The sequence below is a fragment of the Watersipora subatra genome, chromosome 5 (genome assembly GCF_963576615.1).
Source record: "Watersipora subatra chromosome 5, tzWatSuba1.1, whole genome shotgun sequence".
Taxonomy (NCBI): Eukaryota; Metazoa; Bryozoa; class Gymnolaemata; order Cheilostomatida; family Watersiporidae; genus Watersipora; species Watersipora subatra.
The window spans coordinates 40,617,176-40,641,407 of NC_088712.1; the positions used below are offsets into that span (position 1 = coordinate 40,617,176).

At 36.3% G+C, this 24,232-nt stretch overlaps 1 protein-coding gene across 1 annotated transcript in view; it reads left to right on the forward strand.

The window, feature by feature from the left end:
* The first annotated feature begins 1,395 nt into the window (after positions 1–1,395).
* The window catches only part of LOC137397622 (uncharacterized), a 66,875-nt gene continuing 44,038 nt past the window's right edge, over positions 1,396–24,232 (forward strand). The window contains exons 1-12 of the mRNA XM_068083915.1: positions 1,396–1,521; positions 2,224–2,855; positions 3,326–3,442; positions 4,350–4,517; positions 5,722–5,796; positions 6,235–6,356; positions 9,040–9,067; positions 9,772–9,897; positions 11,960–12,144; positions 16,867–17,085; positions 21,736–21,876; positions 22,716–22,769. Coding sequence (XP_067940016.1) covers positions 2,246–2,855; positions 3,326–3,442; positions 4,350–4,517; positions 5,722–5,796; positions 6,235–6,356; positions 9,040–9,067; positions 9,772–9,897; positions 11,960–12,144; positions 16,867–17,085; positions 21,736–21,876; positions 22,716–22,769 — 1,845 coding nt within the window. The 5' untranslated portion in view covers positions 1,396–1,521; positions 2,224–2,245. The remainder of the gene's footprint in view (positions 1,522–2,223; positions 2,856–3,325; positions 3,443–4,349; positions 4,518–5,721; positions 5,797–6,234; positions 6,357–9,039; positions 9,068–9,771; positions 9,898–11,959; positions 12,145–16,866; positions 17,086–21,735; positions 21,877–22,715; positions 22,770–24,232) is intronic.

A 24,232-nucleotide genomic window follows, 5' to 3' on the forward strand; every position in this document is an offset into this window, starting at 1 on the left:
TTCTGATAATACAACCTGCTGAGACCAACTCAGACCAACCGATTTTTGGGCAAATACTGTAAGCTTGGCCGAGCTTGCTGCTAATCATTTAATAACGACAAGAAGTAATATTTCTCTAACGAATAAACGATTTTATTTTAGCTATAATATTATGTCTCATTCGAGGGCCACACACATGCTGCCCTGCCTAGCAAAATGCTGCAGTAGTTATATTGCATAAGCAGGCAGACTAGGGTGCAACAGTTCTCAGTTAAACTGAACAATTACATCGCTTTGCTGACTGTCAAAAAAGTAATGAGTGGCGACAAACCATTATGGCGCAACTAACTAAACACCAACAGAGAGCCAGTGGAAAATTGCGCATAATAGGAAGGAACAGAACTCTTAAAAACATTAAGAAATAACCTGAGGGTAAAAAACTGTAACCACATCACAATAAATCGACAAAACCTATTTCGAACATATAACGCTAAAACAAAAACGGAAAGACATTACTTAGATTAACTTTATGACATTTGTTCATCTAAGATCCATCTAAGTCCATTTATCTATGTAATTTAACTATGACAAGCAATCATGAAGGTAAATAGATGATAATATACAAACATTAGGTACAAATTTGTTGTCAATTGCCTAGAAATCTCGATGAAAGGCGCCCGACATCTTTTATTTCAAGTTTCGGCGGTCTTTTTTTTCATGAGTACACCGGAATAGATCGCCTCCCTCTAGTCTGGCTTTCGCTGCGGAGTTGTTTACCTGCGACCCTTTTCGTCTTTTGCAATAAGTACGTATTTAGGTTTACTACAACACGTTACTGTTCAGAGGCGTTTCAGCATTTCAGTTACGACCACTTTGTAAAGCTGAATATTACCAATCACGACCCTTACATATCTGCATTAATAAATCACTTTGAAACGCTGTACCTACAAATTCATTAGTTCTATTATGAAAGATGGATGTCGGTGCCGTATGCTAAACAAACAACATGTTGATTTGTGAAATGGCCTACATTGACAATCACTTTACGGCCTATATAGCCAGTAACTAATTTTGAGTTGTATGTAATCGCAAAAAGAATAGATAAACGTATTGTGAAGAAGAGACCTATCGTGATTTATCATTTATATCATTTAACTATGAACGTAAATCGTATACACTACACATATTACACGTGTTACCGGTCTTTCAGAGCATTGTATAACAATACAAGGTGGAGTCATATATCATAATCACTACCAGTTGCCTTACTACGAATGAGTCACGATACTACCGGCATAAGGCGCCGGGGTACTACATATTGGAATTTCGTCCTACGCTTCCACAGGGCGACACTTTCGTTTCCCGGAAGTTACGAACTTTTCGCGTACCACTTTTTAACGTTTCGACGCATTGAATATTGCTACAAAGAAGACATCGTCCAGCGCAGCTGTGCGTTATGAAAGTTAATGATTGTCTGATGTTTGTTATGGGATGTTAATTGAACATGCTATCATTTGTGGAAGCATTGGAAACACGTTAGAGGTAATAGTAGGGCAATGTCTAATCAGCAAAAGTATATCCACAATCGAGCCCTTTGCCTAGAAATCCGCAATACTCATTAGCCGTAACATAATAATATGTAAGTTTTGATTTTAAATCATAATACTGTGAGCTCTTACGTTTTGGCCCCAAACTCACGCACTCGTCTAGTAAGAGCCTAAATGCGTGTCTCAACAAACTCTTTAGCGGTATGTGGGTCAACCTAATCAACCAATGGCATGCAATTGTGTAGGTGACGTACTTCCCGCAGCCATGTTTGATATAGTTATATTATATCTCTTATGTGGGGCTTTCAGTGATATTATAATATTAACCATTCACACATTGGTTTTATTAGATATGTTGCTGTGTATTAATGTTTTAGCACAATAGCGCGCTGCTATGCAATTCAACTTAAACTCTCTGCTGCTATTTCATTTTTTGCTAAATTTGGCAGTGATGAAAATTTTTAATCGCGCCTTAAATTATACAAATGCTTTTTTGTTGTTGTTCAGAATAAAGTGCTAATGATGTTGTATCTATATGACTATATTACCTGGTTAGCCGTAGTTGCACCAATTTCGCTTGAGCATTGTCGAGATGGAAGAAGGTCATATGTTATGTTTACGAATAAAGAGAGCAAAATGCCACATATCACTTGACATTTGTACTGGAATACTTACCCTGTAGTTGATTTTACTTTAGGTTGATAGCATTGATCGAAAGGATGATGACGGATTCGATGACAGAAAATAGAAAAGAAGCAGTCGGAAATGTCTTTAGCATCTCAACTGTAAGAACAGACGGTTTTGGTGAAGATAATGAATTGTCATCGCCTCCACCTCCCCCAATGCAGGCGAGACCAGATTTACAGCGAGCTATGTCAAGGGCTCCACCGCCATTAAAGCGAATGTCTAAAAGTAATAGCACCGGTAATGTAGAGTGTCTCTCATCAGATAATGAAGATGAACCAGTTGGTGTGGATCTTTCAGATTCTGATTCACTATATGCTAGCAAAAGTAAGTCATCAAATCTAGACTCTGTTGTCGGAAAACTGCTAGTCAACAAGCAAGCAAAGGATGGGAACCCTGACTTTTCCATCGCTTCAACTCCTTCAATCTCTGATGCAAGCCTTACAGATTGTGATTCAGCTTTAGTTACACCTCCACCTCTTCATAAGTTTGTACCACCTGTCAGCTCTCCTAAATCTTCTCAAGATGTACCAAAAGTCAATTCGGAACCATCAAAGCAAAGACGTAAACAAGCAACTCCACAATCGGCAAATAATAATTCATCAGAAAGTCTATCCGAAGATGGTCACACTATACAAGTGCCAGGTTTGATTTCTAATCATTGTTTATGGTTTGTTATCAAAGTTCTGTGTGTTAATTATTTCTGCTGACCATAAACATTCGTTGCCAACATATTCCAAAAAGCTACAGCTGTTCCGCAGAATAGAATAGTTTTATTAACAGTGGTTTTATTATCACACATCAGGCTTATTATATGTATATATATAATATATATTATTAGGCTTATTCAATGGACTTGTTACATTTGCGATAGTTTCCTGTGTGTGTGCGTGCATGTGTGTTTGTACACTTGCATGTGTGTGTACGTGATTGTTTATTGCGTTATAATGAGATCATACATAAAACACACATAGCCCAATATTATCAAAAGAAACTGATACCTAGTTTAAAACTAGAGGCAAGGCAGTTTAGACTATTTAAAAATAAAAAAAATTATAGGTTTGAATTTATAGATCATAGAAAGACTACAAATAAAAATTACTTATTTTCTCTAGATATTGATACTCTTCTTACTGACTGTGCGGTTGTCACACCCGTCGAAGTACCCGCAATGGAGATTGAAAGCGATGAAGAAGATGATGAGTTCAGACCAATGCGAGTGAGCAGCAAAGGTAAGTTATCAGTGGTAGGTATCAAGATGCACAGATTGTATTGATCATCATTATGTCAATAATAGTTGGGCTCAATTGTAAGCTGATAATTTATTGGTACATAGTCTTGATCATCGCAATTTTTAGTTCCTCCCGCATTTATTACGAGTTTGTATTATTCATCAAAGTTTCAAACAATTAAACATTTTTAGGCAGATCTGATACCAAGTAATTTTCACTATTCGTGAAATAACTACTTTCATCGAAATGTTTTTTACTCAATTTATGTGGTGAGAGTTGCAAATGGAGGTCTTTGATCAAAATAAAATGAAGGCCACATTGCTGAGCAGCAGGTTATCTTGGTGCCATCATTAGAATCGCTTTTTAATGCTCTTTGTCACTGAAATACACAGCTGTGATGACATTCTGAAACTGTAAATTTCATACAAGTGTTACTAAAACTGAATGTTTGTATTGTGATACAAAAGTTCAGTTTTAATGATACCAAAATAAATAACCTTTGCTATTTATTTTTCGTGTTGTCATTTTTGTGTCCAATTGGTGATGCCAGCTGAAAAATAAGGTAAGATAGATTGGTAGATATAGTAACATTTAGTACAAACAACAATGTAAGCTTTTTTGTCGTTACTCTAGATCAAAACATCATCATATTTCGGGCATTACCAATGCTCAATCCAATCCTTTGGTAGATTTTTAAGATTAGTCTGGGAAACAAGCTTCAAGCTATCAGTCAGAATTGCCAAAATGCTGTCATTTCTGTAAAGGGATTTTCACTTTCTCAAACGATGACCAAAGGTTCATGCCTTGCTTAGCAAGTTACTTTTTAATAACTGGTTAGTAAGCCTACTCTGCTGGCCTTTTAGCTATCATTCTTGATAAGCCACTCTTCAATTTGTAATGTCTTTAGGGAGAGTCGTAAAGAAGCCCTCATGGGCTGATGCATATACAGATCATGCTACAACAGAAACTGAGGAAGAATGGACACCAGAAAGACCCGGCAAGCCGTTGAGGTCCAATGCTGACTCTTTCAGGCGAAGACCTCCTCCAGTTCTCACATCAAGCAGCAAACACAGTAGTGAGTCTGCCATGTTTAATTTTTAATTGTCATCTGTTACAGCTACAGTGTTTCTTAAAAAATCCTACATATGTTAGTTACTAGGTGAATGCCCGGCGTTGCCCACCAATAAAAGTCTTTGCACAAAAAATTTATTTTTATTCAACATATAACAACAGTTACCATTCTAACTTTCAAACATCATAATTATCATGAAAAAGTGTTTTGTGCATTAAAATCAAGAGATAAAAAACAAATTAAGTTAGGAGAAAAAATAAAACAGTTGTAAGGGTTTTCAAACTTTGTCAAACAACCGTAACTTTCAAACTTCATATCATGAGAAAAATGTTTTCTGCTGGTCAAATAAATTTAGAAACAGAATAAAACAAATATGAAAGTTTTTAAATGTAAATGTGAAATAATTAGCAAGCAATAGCTATATTAAGTCTGTTTTGCTACGATTACAATAAAAGATGGTTTGGTAATTATAAAATTAATACAACCTAAGAAAATAAAAATCATGAATATGTTGAATTAATAATAACGATTCGTGCATAGAAGTGTATGTGTATAAAAAAAGGTTACTGTTCCAGCAGAAGCTATACATGTAAACATTGAATACGATGATACTGGTACCTCTCAATACTGTTACAAATGTAAAAATATGATATCGGACTGTCCTTGTCTGATCGAATGGAGAAAAAATGTAGAGAATTGACTTGTAGTAACAGTATAGTTGGTAACTCACAGTACACTTGATACAATTGACTTGTAGTAACAGTATAGTTGGTAACTCACAGTACACTATATACAATTGACTTGTAGTAATAGTATAGTTGGTAACTCACAGTATGCTATATATAATTGACTTGTAGCAACAGTATAGTTGGTAACTCACAGTACACTATATACAATTGACTTGTAGTAACAGTATAGTTGGTAACTCACAGTACACTATATACAATTGACTTGTAGTAACAGTATAGTTGGTAACTCACAGTACACTATATACAATTGACTTGTAGTAACAGTATAGTTGGTAACTCACAGTACACTATATATAATTGACTTGTAGTAACAGTATAGTTGGTAACACACAGTACACTATATATAATTGACTTGTAGTAACAGTATAGTTGGTAACACACAGTACACTATATATAATTGACTTGTAGTAACAGTATAGTTGGTAACTTACATTACACTATATACAATTTATTTGTAGTCACACATGATGACCTTCACCCATCTATGGTTATGGAAAATACGCCGGATGAACTCATCCTTCCATTTAAACACGGTGAGTTTACTTAGCTATTATCCATCATTGTATATCCTTCTATGTTGTGTTTCTGTTTACAGTAATATTTAATGAAGTAGAGTGAAATCTTAATGTTAGTTATGTTCCATTATCATTATAATATCCTCCTTTCACCTTAACTCTTGAAGAATAAAAAGTGTGAAAGGTATCCATTTACTCTAGTGACAGTCTGAAAAATTCAACCATGTTTGTGATTCATCTTGTCTGGAAAACTCAAGTCGTGCCGCATTTTAAAGGAATTATTTTGGATGTTCTCTTATCTCTTATTTGTATATCCCTTTTGCTGAACTTACTCAAGGAACCCAAAATGGCTGCCTATAGGAACCCAAAATGGCTGCCTATAGGCTTGTCAGACCTATGGTTTTTTGCGTACATATTCTCTTGATGCAGCTCTATATGTTTTCTGTCTGGATTTAGGCTGGATACGAGAATTAGTCATACGAAATCCCCAGAATGAAGAGCTGCGTGACCTTGACAGAAAACACACAGCTGCCGATGCCTATTACTACGCTCCTGAAAAGTATGGATCCGTAAAGTTGGTGAGTCTTCGAATGTCTGATAGTTTAGTTTTAATGGCCGCTTAAAGCCATGTTTGAAGGTTGTGGTTACTAAATCTTCATGTAGTGTATAGGTGATGGTCTTGTTTTTGTATCTGATCATGGCAATGGCTTATATTGTTGATTGCAATAAAACTACAATTTACCGCCACTATGTGAGAAGGGTTGAAAATACAGCGCTACTTTTTAGTTGAACACCCCTTTATTTTACTGCCACTTTGACATATTTTGATTTGTACAAACCCACAATCGAAGGTAATTAGTAGAAAAATGTCCTTAAGATAGTACTGATGACGAATGAAAGTGTTGTAATAATTAGAACAATGTTAACAATACTTATAATAATACTAATAATGATACATAAAAAACAATTCATTTTTTCATTGTTGCTGTAATAGTCGCCATGGTTTGAGTGACGGTGTACTTGAGAGAATCAATCATTACAATTATTAGAACTGCTCTCTGATTCGAAGTCACTAAGTTTTAAATTCGATCTATTGTCTTCAGATTCATCCATAATTTGATTTACAATCTTAGCATCATGACATTAAAGCATTGGGATGATTGATGAGGTTACCTTTTAGGAACATCGTACGACCTTATGGCAGCCATTGTTATAGTGTATCAAAGTCAATTTTTAACTCCTAAAGCTTTACCGTTTTTGTTTAAATTCTGATGGTGGCGCCAACGAAATAATTACTAACTGTAACCAGCTGGTAATAGTTCCTTGTTTAACTCGGTCGGATACTACAACATACATAAAAAACGGTTTAACAAAAATGGTGAGATCGACGGTATTAATGTCACATCGCCCGAAAAAGAGTGCAAAATCTAGGCGGCCCAGCATCGGCTCATCTGTGAAAGAGTTAAATTTATCTTCTCAAAATTTGACGAGCTAGTCGAAAAATACAGTGCTACTCGCTTGGAATGTCACCCCTAATAAATTTCCACTACGGTGGTAAGGGTTGGAACATACAGCGCCAAGGCGTTCAACAAGAGGTGCTATGGTACTCGTGACTCCTCATAATCATTTGGCTATCATTTCCTGATAGCCAAATGACTATCAGGCGTCCCGTCGATAGTCATTGGGTTTGTTCATTTTGCTGCCGCATTTCATGTACATTTTTATCTAATAGTCTCAAAAACCGCACAATGGTTCCCTTTTTGCACAAACACTATCAGTGACGGGGGAGGGCGTCTTTGGTTGGTTTATTGTTAAGTCAATGTTGAGCAGCGACAATGCGTTGTCTGTCCAGAGAAGGAGTCAATTTGTACACATTTCAGTATCTGTTAGAATGGCAGTGGATAACATTGTCAGCAGTTATTAACTTTTTCTGTTACAGCTAACACTGGCCAGTTTCATTATATCGCTTTTTGACCTGCTAATTATTCTTTTAACAGGAAGTGATGTCATTGAGCATTATTTCATTTTCACCATGACTTTGTCGCTATCAAATACTTACTTGAAAAGAAGATAAATGAGTCAGTCAGTCACTATGCAAAAAGTATTATGATTTTTTAGATGAGTGTACTACAATGGTTAGTATAAAAAACACCCTTGAAAGTTGACTGGCGACAAAATTCACATTACAGTTATTTGGTATCAAAAGGTTCACCATATCTTACTCTGCTGTGTTGTAGGTGCAAAATATATGGAAATGTGATTACAAGCTCTTAGAAGCTCATAAATGAACAGTCAATCGCAGCCATCAGCAAAACGCTGTAGCTTGAAATCTTTTTATTTCGATGATGTACTCAAACATTGTGGTTAGCGTTTTGACACTTGATGTTATCAGGTGAAAATCAAGGCCAATAAAAGGCTCCATATAAAACGTTTCGTAGCACTAGTTTATGACAAACACTTCGGGAAGCCCTTATCAAATATAGATGCTCGCTACATTACAGTTTTGTTTCGGCTTGGTCTAATCGTCTAGTCGTAATCTGATCATGTGACCCATACTTCCTGCCAAACAGAGTGAATAATTTCTGCAACATTTTTCGACCATCACAGGTAACTAACAGGCTCCTCATGTTTATCAGAGGATGATATGCACTCCTTCGAGCTAGGGTTAAAAAATTAAACGAATTTTTACAGTGGATTTTGAGATATCAGGGCTCAAAGTGACAGCATTACAATGCTAATGAATTAGATGTGTAAGGACAACAGACATGGTTTTATTGAATGCGTGAAGAATATTTCGACGAATGAGGTTGCATGAAAGTGCAAACAGAAGCCATCTTGTTCAGCTATATGTCCCATTTGAGTCGTTTTGGAAAGGGATTCTAATCCACGGCAGTTTCGTGATGGCGGCGATTAACCGTTCATTTTTGAGCTTTTAAGAGCATGCCATCACATTTTCACATATCTTGCACCTACAACACAGCAGAGTAAGACATGGTGAATCTTTTGATACCAAATAACTGTAACGTGAATTTTGTTGTAAGTCAACCTTTAAAGGGAATATAATATCACAATTGTATAAGTAAAGATTTTAAAAACATATTTAATTGAAACATTAATCTTTATTAAAACATTTTTAATATTTTTTCTCTAAAGACATTCATAAAATGTACTCAGGATCTCCTCTCTAACTTGGCAGTAGGGGTTGAGATGAGTCGCTATCGTCTCATGTCTATTACAGTTCTGTTTCATTTATCTTTCTAGAGATCTCTTGTGAGAGTTGCCGATTTCCGTAAGTAACTTGAATATTGACGTTTGTCTCCTCATTTAGTTAATTTTGTGTTGTTCTCGTTAATGTAACAGTGGTTAATAGCCAGTTATTTATAATCTTGTAGCGTATACATGTGTAGAGACCATTCATTTTAGTGAAATAAGTATATTGTAGTCCTGCAAATCCTAAATACATCAGCTTCTCTAGATGAATATTAGTGTGTATGTGGTTCCTAATAGAATGCTGGTTAATATTCATTGTTGTGTTTCTTCAATTCAAATAACTACTGAATTGAACCTTTTCAAAGTATTTCATCTCAAAACATTTTCTTGATACCTACAACCGCATCATGACTGTAATGACCTTGAAATAGCCATATTCATCGTATAATGAAAAATGCAGTTACCTAAATATAATTTTTAATGTCTTCAACATGGTATTTGTAACTTCTTTTCTGTTTAACTTTCACAACACTTTAATTGAAAGTAAGGGAGTGTTTTTAAGAAAGTCTGTTAAATAACATCTTATATCCTACATATAGAGTTTCTAAAATACTCATCAACTTTCCTAACATTGAACAGTGCAGAGAGAACTCCTCAAATTACTAACTAGCTGCATTTACCTCTGATCATCTCACGCTCCCTCATCACCTTTCTGTAGTGATGTTTTCACTAATCGCGTTTTACTTCTTTGTCATTTACTACTACCTGCTGTCTCTCCTTTAGTGATGGACATGGACATAAGCAACCTTACCTCTAATAACTTCAGCTTTGCCAAGCGCAGCATATACAAGCCTCCTGAGGAGTTTGTGAGGCTGGCTGGCCGGTTCACCAGTCGAAAGCTCGCTGCAGGTCAGTCTCAAATAATTCGACCGGTTTGAGCCGTTGTTAAAACTTAAGGGATATTTTCGTTACGTAATTCAATCGTGTTTTTTTCATCCTGAATTATTCAGCCTCAAATGACACTAATGAATTATTTTTGAGCAATAAGTGGTAAATATTTATATAAACGTGTAGAGGGTATTCAGTGATAACTAAAGCTGTAATCACCTCATGAAGATGATGTCACCATAAAAATAATGTATACATTTTAGTTTATGTGTGAATGAATTGCTCTGAACTTTCTATAAACAACCATTGCTAATAATGCATTACATTGCATTTATTATATGCACTGCATTTATTATATTATGCACATAATACGTGCTAAAGATTTATATGTGCGTAAAGTAGTGTAGTTCAAGTCAGCTCAATCCTTCATTTGACGACACCGACGCGCAAGAGAATAACTCGTGGCTGACATCTGATAACTGTACATATTTGTTGCATGAATATTTATTTGTGAAATATACAAATAATTCATATAGAAGCGCATATCCTTATGTTTTCGATGAAAAGGTCTGTCCTTTATGTCAGTGGCCTTACCCATAGTTGCGAGCTGAATTGCTCGTCGGACTGTCCCCCGTAAACTCTGACTCGGTCTTTCTCTGTGTTGGCTGTTGTGTTGGACAGCTGATGGCGCTACTATGGTGCCACCATAGTAGAACCATTTGTTACGAATTGTTTTGACTACACATTTCGGTGTGTCTGCTGCCTTTTGCATTCTTTATCGAAACTGGATACCAAAGTGTCTGCCAAGCCATTTTCGTGCATTCATTTGATTTTTGTAAGTGTTGATAAGCGAGCATAAAATTTTTGTTCATTACTCTAAGGCAAGTACATGCTATGTTGTCATGTGTTGAGGTTTCCCTCTCGATGATTATTCATCGAATATGTGCGCCACAAACAATTCCATCATCGAGTCAATAAGCGATGGCAGCCGTTAACCTTTTCCGATATTTCACCGTGTATTCACGGCAGTTTGTACATTGTGCACCGCTTTGATGAAGGTGATTGGCTGTTGCGGTTTTCGGAATGTATCTTTCCCTTCATGGTAGTTGCTGCGGGACTAATGTCTTATTGTTTCTGCAGCCATATTGTATAATGAAAGCGTCATGCTCCCCCCCCCCTGCAGACTATTTGTCGCTGTAGGCGCTGATCTGATGAGTTTATAATAGTCTGTAATAGTGTGAACAATGTTTTCACTGACGATCACCGATGTATTGTAGTATTAGCACCGACATACTGCTAAATAGTGTGAGCCATCCTTTCTAAACTCATGCTTGTGCTAATTATGGTTAGTGGCATCTATCATTTTGCTGAGATGTAGATAAGATTCATGAGAAGCTTTCAAGTTTTTTGTGTAGAAAAATCGGCTTATGTTTTTATCTACAGTTTTAAATTAATCACACAGCCGACCAGCTATCATTTTATCGCTCTCAGTGAGGCTGCCAGTGGCTACACACTTTCATGTCATGCTTTGATGCATGTCGAGTCCGGGTTGAAGGAAGTCGTTTGAAAAAATCTGTGTTAATAATGGTAGGAGACTGGTATTTGAATAAAGCCATGTATATTGTGGACATGTGCACAACTCTGGGTGCATGCCAATCTACAGTGATAGGTCCGAGTATGTTTCTGCCATAATTTTAGTACAAACAGGGTCTTGTGTATCACTGTGCTGGTTACGAAAGTTTTAAATAACCTGTATTGTTTAAGACACTCAAGTGTTCACTTTCGAGTTTTCTCAACAGTCAAGCAGAGGAATTGAGGTTCAATTATTGGATGTCGTTATTCCTTTGGGGGGACGGGCATCGCTTGTCTCTTGCGGCAGCACTCGGATTCCCAAGCATTGTTAGTGTTTGTCGCAAACCAATGATGCAGTTTATCTTATTCAAAAGGCCTGTAAGTTGTAATTTTTTTCAAAATACTTTTTTATATATGCTCTGGGTAGCTCAAAAGTTTTGATGAAATTTGGTCCATTTAAGTTCTTTATTTTATTATGAATTGGTTTTTATATGTATTTATAATTTTTTAGTTTTAGCCAAAGCAAAGAAATCACCAAGATCTGCCGCTAGCACTCCAACCAAATCGATTAAACAGGAACCCGAGACTCCAACTATCAGTCCTAAGACGACGCCGACGTTAGCTTCCTCATCAGAGCAGTTTGAGGTGATCGCTTCCCCAGCTGTGTTGAAGGATCCGACACTTCTTGATAAAAAGGTACGTGCTGTTGGAGATTAAATTTGGTTTAACCTACCTTATGATCGTTATTCTGATCCTTGCTCCGCTTCGCCAATATATGCTAATTTTTTTAGAGAATGATTTGGGCATTGCTGTCCATGCTTTAGAAATAGTAAAGATCGCTGGTTATGTTGTCGCGAATCAATAATATTCAGTTACTACACAGCCAAACACTACAAAAATGTATTCACGGCATTCGATCATAGATTTTGCACAAGCTTGCGTAGAGCAGTGAAAAGGTTAACATAATCTGTTTTTCCAACACCTAATCCTATGACTAACATCCGATGGCCATTGGCTCTTACTATAGCAAATATTCGAAACCACATTGTCTTAAGATCCAAACACACTAGGCGATTTTATCGTGTGCATCATGAGAAGAGCGGAGATATTGCTGGCGTGTGCCTAAACACACTTGAGCAATTCACCAGCAAACGATATATTGGGCACGCTCACAAGCTGTCACTAAAATTCTGTATCGTAAGTTTCTTGGGAGTTGTTAATAAATTTAAGTCTATATGGCACCTTTTAGGTAATGAGGTAAACAATTTCCGATTTTGTTATTAGGCCTATCTCACTTTCATGGATTAATCACTACAAGAAGACATGAGAGAAAAAAAAATGATTATTGTATTTTTAACAGCAATATTTTATGATTTTTATATGTAGTTCACTTTATAATATTTTTTTAATTTTTAATATAATAAATTTTTACTATTTTCAAGATGGTCAGCCTGCGCAACGACTGACTTACAAATGTTGGTTTTTACTGAGTTTCTTTGTAATATTTGTGCTGTGTCGTACAGGACTATGTGTGTTCTTATTTAATCTATGAACAGTTCAGTGTTCATTTTGATGATGTTTCAATCGTAACAAGGTAGCAAAATTTTGTTGCTGTACATGGATAAACATCGATACGAAAAAATTCCCCAGCCATAGAATTGTTTTCTTTTTAAAAACCAACCGATCAAAATGCATCTCGCTCGCGATAAAGTTATGATGGAAAATTTCTAGTGTTATCGCTTTGCATAAGCTCGCTGAGTGAGTTCTAGCACAGATTAGCGCCACGCAGCGCACTAAATATTGCCTAGTGTGTTTGCACCTTTAGGTGTAGCAGGATGTGAAAACTATCCTGTGTACATAGATAGTTATCGCCGGTGTGGATGCTATTGCCGTAGCCCTTTAGTCCAGCTGTCCCAATTACCGTACTTTTCGGACTATTAGCCGCTACTTTTTTTCCGATGATTTGAGCCATGCGGCTTATATAAAGGTGAGGCTGTTCTGTGGCTTTTTCTTTCACTGCTAGGGCGCATTAACCAGAATCTCCTGTTAGTGCGCCTCTAGCGGTGAAAGAAAAAACGAAACAATGCCTAACGGTACTGTTCCGTTGGGCACTAGATTAAAAAGTGTCGGTTAATACGAAACAGTGTCATTAGGCACCGTTCCGTTTTAAACAGCAAAGTTGCTGCCGTGTTAAAAAAGCACTGTCCTGAGTTCTGCGGCCTATACAAAGGTGCAGCCTATGTATTGTTTTATTATTGTTTTTTTTGGAAAAAGCAGATGCGGCTTATATAGTGGTGCGGTTTATAGTCTGAAAAGTACGGTAGTAGATAGTTATTGTAATACTTAGGCTATTTTTTGTGCAGTTACAGCCATTTTTTGTTTCTGGGCAACAGAATGGTTAAAAATAAACCTATTCCCATAGCTTTATTGGTCTATACAATCAGATAGGGCATTATTGAATAAAAAGTTATGTTATATAAAGTGCCGTAAAAAAAGACAATCTGTATTTTGTACCTGTGCCTTCTAGAGCATCGAACTCAATAGACACTAACTTTACTGTCACTTTCTGTTGCCAAGGCTATCAGGTTCAAATTTCATCAACTATTTGGAGATTTTCTTCTCTCTTATATGTTGGTCCAAATAGAAGTCAATGGAAAGTTTTTAAAGTGCAAATATTTGACCTTGACACATGAATAAGCGAGTAAGTAAAGTAAGTAAGTAAGTAAGTAAGTAAACATAAGTAATATGAGACAAATGAAATGAAAATCATTTGTTCAACCTCACAAAAAGTGTTCCATCTCAAGTCGTGTGACTATTTTGGTGTTTTGGTTATATGTCTGTGTGATGCAACAGGAAGGAACCTGTAGTTAAAGTATATAGTGGCTTTAACCCTTTCACTGCCAACTATGTACAAATTCGGGTATCTGCCAAGTGCAAGCCATTTTACCGAAAATTGCCGATATTGCTTGAGTGATGTGTAAACAGTATTTTTTCTAGTTTCAATCTCTATCTAGAACATTTTTGTTACATATTTTAATTTGCCAATTTTTTCACCAACATTGCTATGCAAAAATTCAATGGATCTATAATTTGTGTGATGATAAAGCTATGTGAAGCTACGATTAATGCGAAACCAAAACGATCCTCCATAATGTTCCTTACTCTTACAAAATTATTACCTTCACCACTATCAGAGACAGTGCTGCTGCTTTAATTATCTGTTTAATCACGAAAATCTGAATCTGAATTGGCTATAATATCATCAACATAACTAATTACCTGTTTTCTGGCTCACGCTCGGTAATTAATGAACTCACACAAAAACATGTTCCTTTTTAAATTAGAAATTATCAAACAAAAGTTTAAAATTGCTTCGTTATTTTAGGCTAATTTTATAGACAAATTTTCGGACAACACTGTCAAGTTCATAAAAGTCTTAAAGACCTGTGGGTTATGTTGTCAAGGAACAATAAAATTAGGTAACTACGCAATTGCTGGGAAAGTCGCAAAAAGCGTCTATGGCAGTCGTCCCACGAAAACGCATTTATGCGTCTACGGCAGTGAATGGGTGTAGAATATAGGGGTGTTGAAGTTGTTAGTCATATCCTTACTAGCTGCGCTTTTGCATGTACTTGAAGGTTTATAAAAGGGGTGTAGAATATAGGGGTGTTGAAGTTGTTAGTCATATCCATATCATCTGCGCTTTTGCATGTACTTGAAGGTTTATAAAAGGGGTGTAGAATATAGGGGTGTTGAAGTTGTTAGTCATATCCTTACTAGCTGCGCTTTTGCATGTACTTGAAGGTTTATAAAAGGGGTGTAGAATATAGGGGTGTTGAAGTTGTTAGTCATATCCTTACTAGCTGCGCTTATGCATGTACTTGAAGGTTTATAAAAGGGGTGTAGAATATAGGGGTGTTGAAGTTGTTAGTCATATCCTTACTAGCTGCGCTTTTGCATGTACTTGAAGGTTTATAAAAGGGGTGTAGAATATAGGGGTGTTGAAGTTGTTAGTCATATCCTTACTAGCTGCGCTTATGCATGTACTTGAAGGTTTATAAAAGGGGTGTAGAATATAGGGGTGTTGAAGTTGTTAGTCATATCCTTACTAGCTACGCTTATGCATGTACTTGAAGGTTTATAAAAGGGGTGTAGAATATAGAGGTGTTAAAGTTGTTAGTCATATCCTTACTAGCTGCGCTTTTGCATGTACTTGAAGGTTTATAAAAGGGGTGTAGAATATAGGGGTGTTGAAGTTGTTAGTCATATCCTTACTAGCTGCGCTTATGCATGTACTTGAAGGTTTATAAAAGGGGTGTAGAATATAGGGGTGTTGAAGTTGTTAGTCATATTCCATATCATCTGCGCTTTTGCATGTACTTGAAGATTTATAAAAGGGGTGTAGAATATAGGGGTGTTGAAGTTGTTAGTCATATCCTTACTAGCTGCGCTTATGCATGTACTTGAAGGTTTATAAAAGGGGTGTAGAATATAGGGGTGTTGAAGTTGTTAGTCATATCCTTACTAGCTGCGCTTATGCATGTACTTGAAGGTTTATAAAAGGGGTGTAGAATATAGGGGTGTTGAAGTTGTTAGTCATATCCTTACTAGCTGCGCTTATGCATGTACTTGAAGGTTTATAAAAGGGGTGTAGAATATAGGGGTGTTGAAGTTGTTAGTCATATCCTTACTAGCTGCGCTTATGCATGTACTTGAAGGTTTTAAAAATTTCAAATACATATTAACTTAATCTTGTAAATACTGAGTATTCACTTTACGTAAATTTGGGTATCGCTGTTGTTCGTGGATCTGATGGACTGCTATAACGATGGATCGATGTAATAGTTGAATCTTTAAAGAATGTTGATTTTATCAGAAAGTATCAGTATTTTTCTATCATTAGCGATTGTTTCTGATGTTTTAAGTGATCTGACTGCCAGGATGTTTCAAGATTAAAATTCACAAAACCTGATCGCTGTTGAAACGCTCAGAAGAAAAATAGGTGTTGAAGTGCTGCCTGTCTCTCTTGTCATTACTACTGGCTATTATGTTCAAATTGCAGTGTAATGCGTCTCTATTGAGTCTATTCTATCAGACTCGTTGCTGAAGTGTGATAGACGTGATAATAGCATTTTCACTTGAATCTGAGCATTTTGGCTGTGATAAAGTTTTGTCAATTTTAATCTTGAAGCATCTTGGCAGTCAGATCACCTCAAACATTGTAAACAACCTCAAATGACAGAAAAATACTGGTACTTTTTGAAAAATCTACTAACACTTTGTGTAAGATCATTTTTTAAATGAGTTATCCATAGCGAACAGCGAGTCTCTGGTAGAGGTCCAGTCGGTAAGATCGAGTTGAAACAAGCTGATTTTGACTTCATCGGCCTAAGCTGGTCTCACTATTGATCGTTTTAGCCTAAAAATGCAAGCCTCAAGTCGAGTCCTTTAAAACGTCCTGGCACTGGCAATTCCGATCGACCGATAATAAAGAAAATAAAGGGTGACAAGGATGCTGTGGTTCGGGCTAAGCAGTTCCTGATAACCAACTCACAACCGACGGTCTCACCCACGTCATCTCCTAAGCACACTGTCAGAGTGGTCGGACCACCAGGGAAGCCACCAGCTTTCATCAAGGTAAGGCTTTTATTTGCCAATTCATTTGTGGTACATGTATTTTAATGCATCAGGAACTCTGTATGGTTGTCAATGTAAATATCAACTAATAATATACAGACGGTTCCCTACTTACGAACATTCGAGTTACGAACAACGATACATACGAACGTATGTATGTTGTTCGTAACTCGAATAACTTTCGAGTTATTTGTTTGAACTTTGAACTTTACATACGTATTGTAAAGGGGTTTGCCGGCCTTTACTTGGCACGATCTCTACTAATAAATAAAGAGAAGAGAGTGTGTATAGTTTCATTCAGCTTTTAATTAGCGAAGGAAATTTCACTAGCCGAGGAGCGTACGGCTATCGGCTCTGCTCAACTAAATGAGCGCACTCAGTTATATACAATAATATCAACCATTCCGGCAAACGGTAAGAACACCGGCTAACAAGGTGAATGAATAGGACCGCTACCACGTTGGTATGACAACAATATAAGTGACGATAAGTGATAGTGTTATGACGTTATATCAGATATAACAATAGCATAACGAGTGAAACAACGATATAATAAACGGACAACACATACAAAAAATAAGACAACAACTATAAGTGATAGCATAACGATTAAAACAACAATATAATAAAAAGGACAAGACATAATTATAAGAAATGCAGTGTCATGGCCCGGCATCCACCAAAGTATTATCTCCATTTTATTAAATTTTTTTTTCAGTACAAACCAATACAGGTTACTTATAAAAGCCTTAAACATACTTATATAAACCTTCAATATACTTATATAGGCCTTAAACATAAATTATAACACAAAATATAGCACTGAAGCAACTTACGAACAAATTCACCTTTTGAACAATCGCTCGGAACGTAACTCGTTCGTAGGTTTGGAACTGTCTGTATATATATGTATATAGCTGTACTCTGTGTAGTGATGTTGGGAACATCAGAAGAAAATTTGTGTCATGATCACAGAAACCATGGTTATGTCGGAATTATAAGATTCAGAGTTATCTACACTAGCAGATGGAGAAAATTCTCACGGTTATTTTGCAAAAAGATTTTTGATTCTAGCTTATTTACAGCAGATTTTATGGTCAATAAACTGAATGCACGTTTACCATTAGCGCGAAAACATAGTTCCGAGAAAACTGGTGTTTAAGTCTGTGAAACGAAAACGGATGCAAAGTTTTGTTTACATTTCAAAACGCCATAGCAACCAATATTAAGAGGTTGTGATATTTATCTAGATTTCTGTCTTGGTATCCAAAACATTATGCTGAATTCAAAAATGTAAACATATTTTGGTTGGTTGTCATAGAATTAGCTGTATATCTATAAAAAATGTATTACTTAATTTTGCAGATGTTAAAAAACGGCTTTCAAGTGTCGCGATATTGAGCACAACCGTAGTATGATCAACAAAATCTTTAAAAAAATAATAACAGTAACATATTGCACACCATCGGTCACTATATACTTAGATCTTGTAAATTCGAATAATTATTCTTATAATTAAATCTTAGAAAATCGATAAATTATTCTTATAATTAAATATTGTAATATTCTTATAAGAATTGTTAGGAATAGATCATGGTCATTCCCTTTACTTTCACTGCTTTTGACATCAGTTGGAACACCAAAGTACTCATTATAAGTGTCCAAAATGTCAGAATTATCTTTCAAATCGGCAAAAAAGAAACGATTACGTTTTTCGGACGCCATTTTTAAGTACTTCCTGTTTAGCATAGCAACGGTTTTAAGGTTTTTTTTCGAGGTTTAAAGACATTTATTGTCTAAACTGACTTCAGATTCAGAAAGATCACACTTTGATTGGTCCAAAGGTATGTGTTACTAATATCGTTACCAATATTATAAGTTCAGTTAGTGTAACTTTAAAGTCGGATAGCTCAACTTCGTGATTTGCGACTTAACCATGGTTTCTGTGGCCGCGACCCATTTTAATTTGACGCATTGATAAGTATTCATTGATGCTCAGATGTAAAATGCATTACAGCTGCAATAAGTTTACCTGGATATCCATGTAGTTGCATTAACATTGCAGTAGCAGTATGCAATGTAATGGCATTGTGTTCTTTTACTACTACACAGTAAACCTACACAGTTTGCAGTACATTATTTTCTAGCACACAATAAGCGGTATTGGTGCTGTGGCAGTATTACCTACTGCACAGTCTGCAGTGTTGAAAGCAAGCAATGTCAGTTAATCTACAGTGTCAACCTCTTACAAATGTGCTATTGCAGTACGCATGCAGTTTCAGGTTTTTGAGAGTATGTTTTTGCGGTATGTATGACTTGCTGAGTTTCAGGTAATGTGTCATGGAAGTAATGCGTGGTAGATCACATTGGAGAATTTGCAATAGTAGCGATAAATGTCGACTGCACATTTGAAATTGGTAATGCACTGCAAAATTACTGCGTGCTGCAGCATCGACTAAAATTTCATCACCGATATCTTTGCCGTTTTTGTTTTTACTATACCTTAAAATACATTAAATAAGCCTGAACGGAGAGAGAGCGAGCATTCTATCTATTTCATACGTTGTGAGAGGGATTTCGGCGAATAGCATTGCAATGAAACATTTGGTATACAATTATGCGATTTTAGTTCGTTTCAGTGTTGGCATCATAAGGCGAAAATACCATAGAAACGTATAGAGTGGTATAGAAACCCATCGTAATTATCTAATGCAATCACTTTCTGGTAAAAATCATTTAAATCATCATCATTAACAATATTAAGAAAACCATATGTTAACCTTAAAGTAACTGTAGATACCTACAATAAATTTAGTGCTTTTTGTGGTTATGATCTGCAAGAAAATGTAACATTACAATGTACTATGTGGAAAGTTTTTACCTTCGAGACAGACGTGTAACATAAACGCTGAATCTAACTTAAACGATATTAGTTTACTAAAAACATACCTGAAGGAAGTTTTAGTATTCACTTTAACAAAAATTTTATCACTTGTCTGTGTGCAAACCCATTTTTACCATAACGGACGATGCTTAACTTACAATCACCAAATTTTAGTTTCGAAATAAATGTTTGTTGATATTCTATGGCGTAAAACAACTTAGCCCAAGTATGGCGAGGACGAAAAAGCATCGTGTTTCTTAGACTTAGCAGAGTTCATAGAGTTTCAATTAATACGTCATTTAGCATGTGCAATCGAGAAAAGAGTGTACGGTGTATGATGAGCGATAGAATCGTAAGAACAGCGTAGCTTGGTGACTGAATGCTTGGTTAGAAACTTGGGGTTGTAATCTTTGTCAATTCAAATCCCGCATGAAACTGATAATTCATTCCTAAATTTTAATTGCTATAGCTGGACAAACCGAACAACATACAGACAAACATTGAGATTTATATATATATATATTTGTATATATAGATGTATAAATATAGTATAAATACATCTCTATATATACTATATATACATATTGTTATATGTATATATATAGTATATACCGCAAGTCCTTATGCTCAAGCCGCGCGGCTTGTCGTAGGGCGCGCCTTCTGGTTCAAGGTCATAGACGGCGTCTAAAGCCAAGTTTATAAAACTTATGTGGGGCTCAGGGCGGCTTGTCGATAAATGCGGTCTCTGATCAGTTTCGCGCTATAACCATAGAATCGCAGTCATGATACACTTAAATGTACGGGGTTTTGGCGATCTACTCGTTTATTTTCAAGGTCATGTTTATGGAATACTTTAGACTAAAGAAGAATTTATTGCTCGTTTAACTCACCACAGTCATAGGTTATTAACACCTTTTCATTCTTGACCGGCATCTTTTCATAAACGTGAAGCCCTCTAACAGCGCAATAAAAATCTAGCTGAGACATGGTAAGTAAGTTCTTGATGCAAGGGTTTAGGAATTTTAATTCGAACTTTGAAGTAAAAGAAAATTCTTTTCATGTGTACTGATGTAGCTTGTTTTCTTATTCAAGACGATGGGGGTATAGCGAAACCCGTGTCAACACTCTCACTCCCGAAGGGGTCAAGGACGACAAAACCTCAGTCATTAGCCGCAGTCTGTGGGCATATGCGGCTTGTTGGAGGATTATTTTTCTTTCACGAGTCAACTGTTTTTGAGCACGAGCCGCGCGGCTTGAGCGTGAGGACTTACGGTATACATATAATATAGGGCAGTAAAGTATGTTCATTTGTAGAGACATTCATGCAGAATCAGGCTTAGTTTACATATTAGGCTTCGGGCTGTGCGGGATTTGGTAATGAAAGATTTAGCATTAGCAGTAAGGTTACTGGTGAGTTTTCATCCGACTATTAAAACATTCAGTTGGCTGTGGTTGGTTAATATAATGGTTTACCTTGCGTCTTCAGCAAATCTGAACTCTCTGAGCAAGATTTGATGTAGAATCCATCTTTAAACATATTCGAATTATTATAGACATTTGACTTTAGCAACAACAACCAACTATAATAGAACCGTTTATTAAGAGCCAACCAATCATAGCGAGATATACAAACTCATATATAGGTCATCAGTAGGTAACTCACTGCATATTTGCTTAATTATGTGCTGCGGAGCTTCATATTATAGAACTGATCTGACTAAATCGACAAGTCGGTTTCACTGTCAACATATGTGTGTCTGTTACAGAAGCCGCAGCCTTGTTCTCAACTATGTAAAGGAGTGGCTAACACAGTCCCTTCTGTCCAATGCGGAGTATGTCTTCTTCTATTTCACCCAGAATGCATCAATTGGACTACTGGTGGACGAGATGCCCTCTTTGTATGCTCTGTAAGTGTTATTGATGAATCAGCGAATTCAAAACTAGTTAGGTACCTAACTTTATCCAAAACACAACTCTCCTGTTTGGCGATGCTTTCCGGATATGCTGTTATGGCTGTCTTTAGGAAGGCTTCTAATGATGATGCTGTTGTCAGAGAAGCTTGTCATTTTTACCGAACTTGCACTAAACCTTGCTCTATGTAAATCCGCAGGCGACAAATCTGTCATTCAAATTTAGAGGGAAACTACCACAGATTTCATACTATAGTTTCAGAAGTTCTGCTTTGTTACAATCTGAAATCTCAGTGAGCGTAGTTTTTGCGACAGTGGTCAAATGATTACTATTCCTTTATAGGCCAATAATGACTTTAGTCTGTATAATCTTTGACCGATATGTTGGCAGTATTCCATAAAAACATACTGCAGTTGGTGTTGGATGTAAGAGTGCATAGTTCATCTTCTCAAACAGATAGAGTTGAATATGCTAACTTGTCATTGAAAGACCTGAAATTATTAGTTACTAGTACTCTAGCAGTTTCATGTACTATGTGGGATCGTCAGGTGAGCTGACAGAGCGCAGGAAATAATAGTGCCCAATTATTTGCTAGGCCCAATGCGGCTGACTCAATAGTGTACAGGAAATAACAATGGCTCTTATTATAGTAAAGATATTAAGCTATTGAATAATTAGTCTTTCATTCAGTGCTCAGGGTGGTTAGGTAGTCTGAGCTCCAGAGATTTAACCTGGCCTTCAAGCTTCTGATATATATGTTAAAAATTAGGTAACTTACTGTTTTAAAAAAATAGATCTTTCTGTTTTCCCTGTACATGTCCTCCTGTCTTTACAGATATGCATCATGAACTCGAGGTTGGATGCCCCAGATCATAAGAAAAATATCACGGTTTGTTAGCAGACTTCTTTTTCTATCAACTACGTAGTAATTGAATACATAAATAGGCCATTACCATCATCTATTTCTGAACGCGATTTTTGTAATCTATAGGCACTAGTTATGGTGTGAGCATGTTTTGGTTCAGCAGTGTTTCATGCTAGCTGACCAATGAAGTAACAGCGTGTCAGCCAAAAGTGTAGATGCTGATATCTTAAGCTAGATTTCACAGTTATACTGTTGAATAATGCCAAATTACCTCTGACGACATATGGAACCCCCCTCGTCATTATAACCTCTTTGACGATTTAAAATAATATCACTCATCTAACAAGTTTGTAAACTTTTGAAAAATAATATGTTCACGTCATGTATGGACGAAGTTTATTTGTTTGGTGCTGTTTTTATGGTCACCTTGTCACCTTTATGTTTATGAGGGTATTATCATTCTGAGAACAAAAAACAGGCCGTGATTGGCTGAATCCTTCATGAACTCGACTTAATCTTTTGGAAATAATGGCGCTCAGGGCTATACAGCCTTATCAAATGGCTGGCTGTATGAGGCCGTAGATATCTTCAACTCGTTACAATCATACACACTGTGGCCAGCTACAAAAATAGTAAAGCTTCAAATCACCCGAGTTTTGGTGATAAAAGTAAAATGATAAGTTGTCCGTTACGGTGTCAACAAAATATTGTATTGGCAATTTTTCAAGTGGAGAGAAGAACCAGGCTTTAAAGATTAACTTCAACAAAACTTTTGCAGGTTTTATCAAAAATATATTTTGCTATTGTTTTCGGTATTTGAGTTGATCTTATTGCGAGAATGTATCAAGATTAAGATTAATAAAACTTCATCACGATTTATACATTCAGATCAATTGAAAGGGTGATCATGACGTCTATAATTGCAAAAAGACCAACAGAATAGAGACGCGTAACACTTCAACTTGAAAGCAATAGCTGATTTCAACTATCGCTACGATAACAACTAGTGTCATCATTTCGCACGCATTCTTTTTCAAGATTTTAAATGGCGATCAAATTTTAGCGATTTTAATCTAAAAACATCCTGGCAGTCAGATTAACTCAAACATCAATTACAATCGCAAATGATAGAAAAATACCTACACTTTCCGACGAAAAAACTTTATTCAAGTTCATCTGTAAGGCCTTGTTCTTCTCTCAACTTGAAAAATCTGTGTAAATTCATCTTTAATTGGTCAGAACTTGGGGTATTATGTGTAAAAGACTGTAATGTTGTGCTAACGGTGTGGTTCACTTGAACACGGTACAATAGGTACATGAATGGACGTAACAAATCTGTGATTTTTGATACTTTTTGCCTTTGATTTTGTGTCAACTAAGCTTAGGTCTGACCTTCACTTTTGTATACCGTAGTGTGAAGTAAACTGCTGGTTCCCTTTACTCTCCACAAGACAGTCAAGCAATAAACAAACCAAGTGTTAGCCACC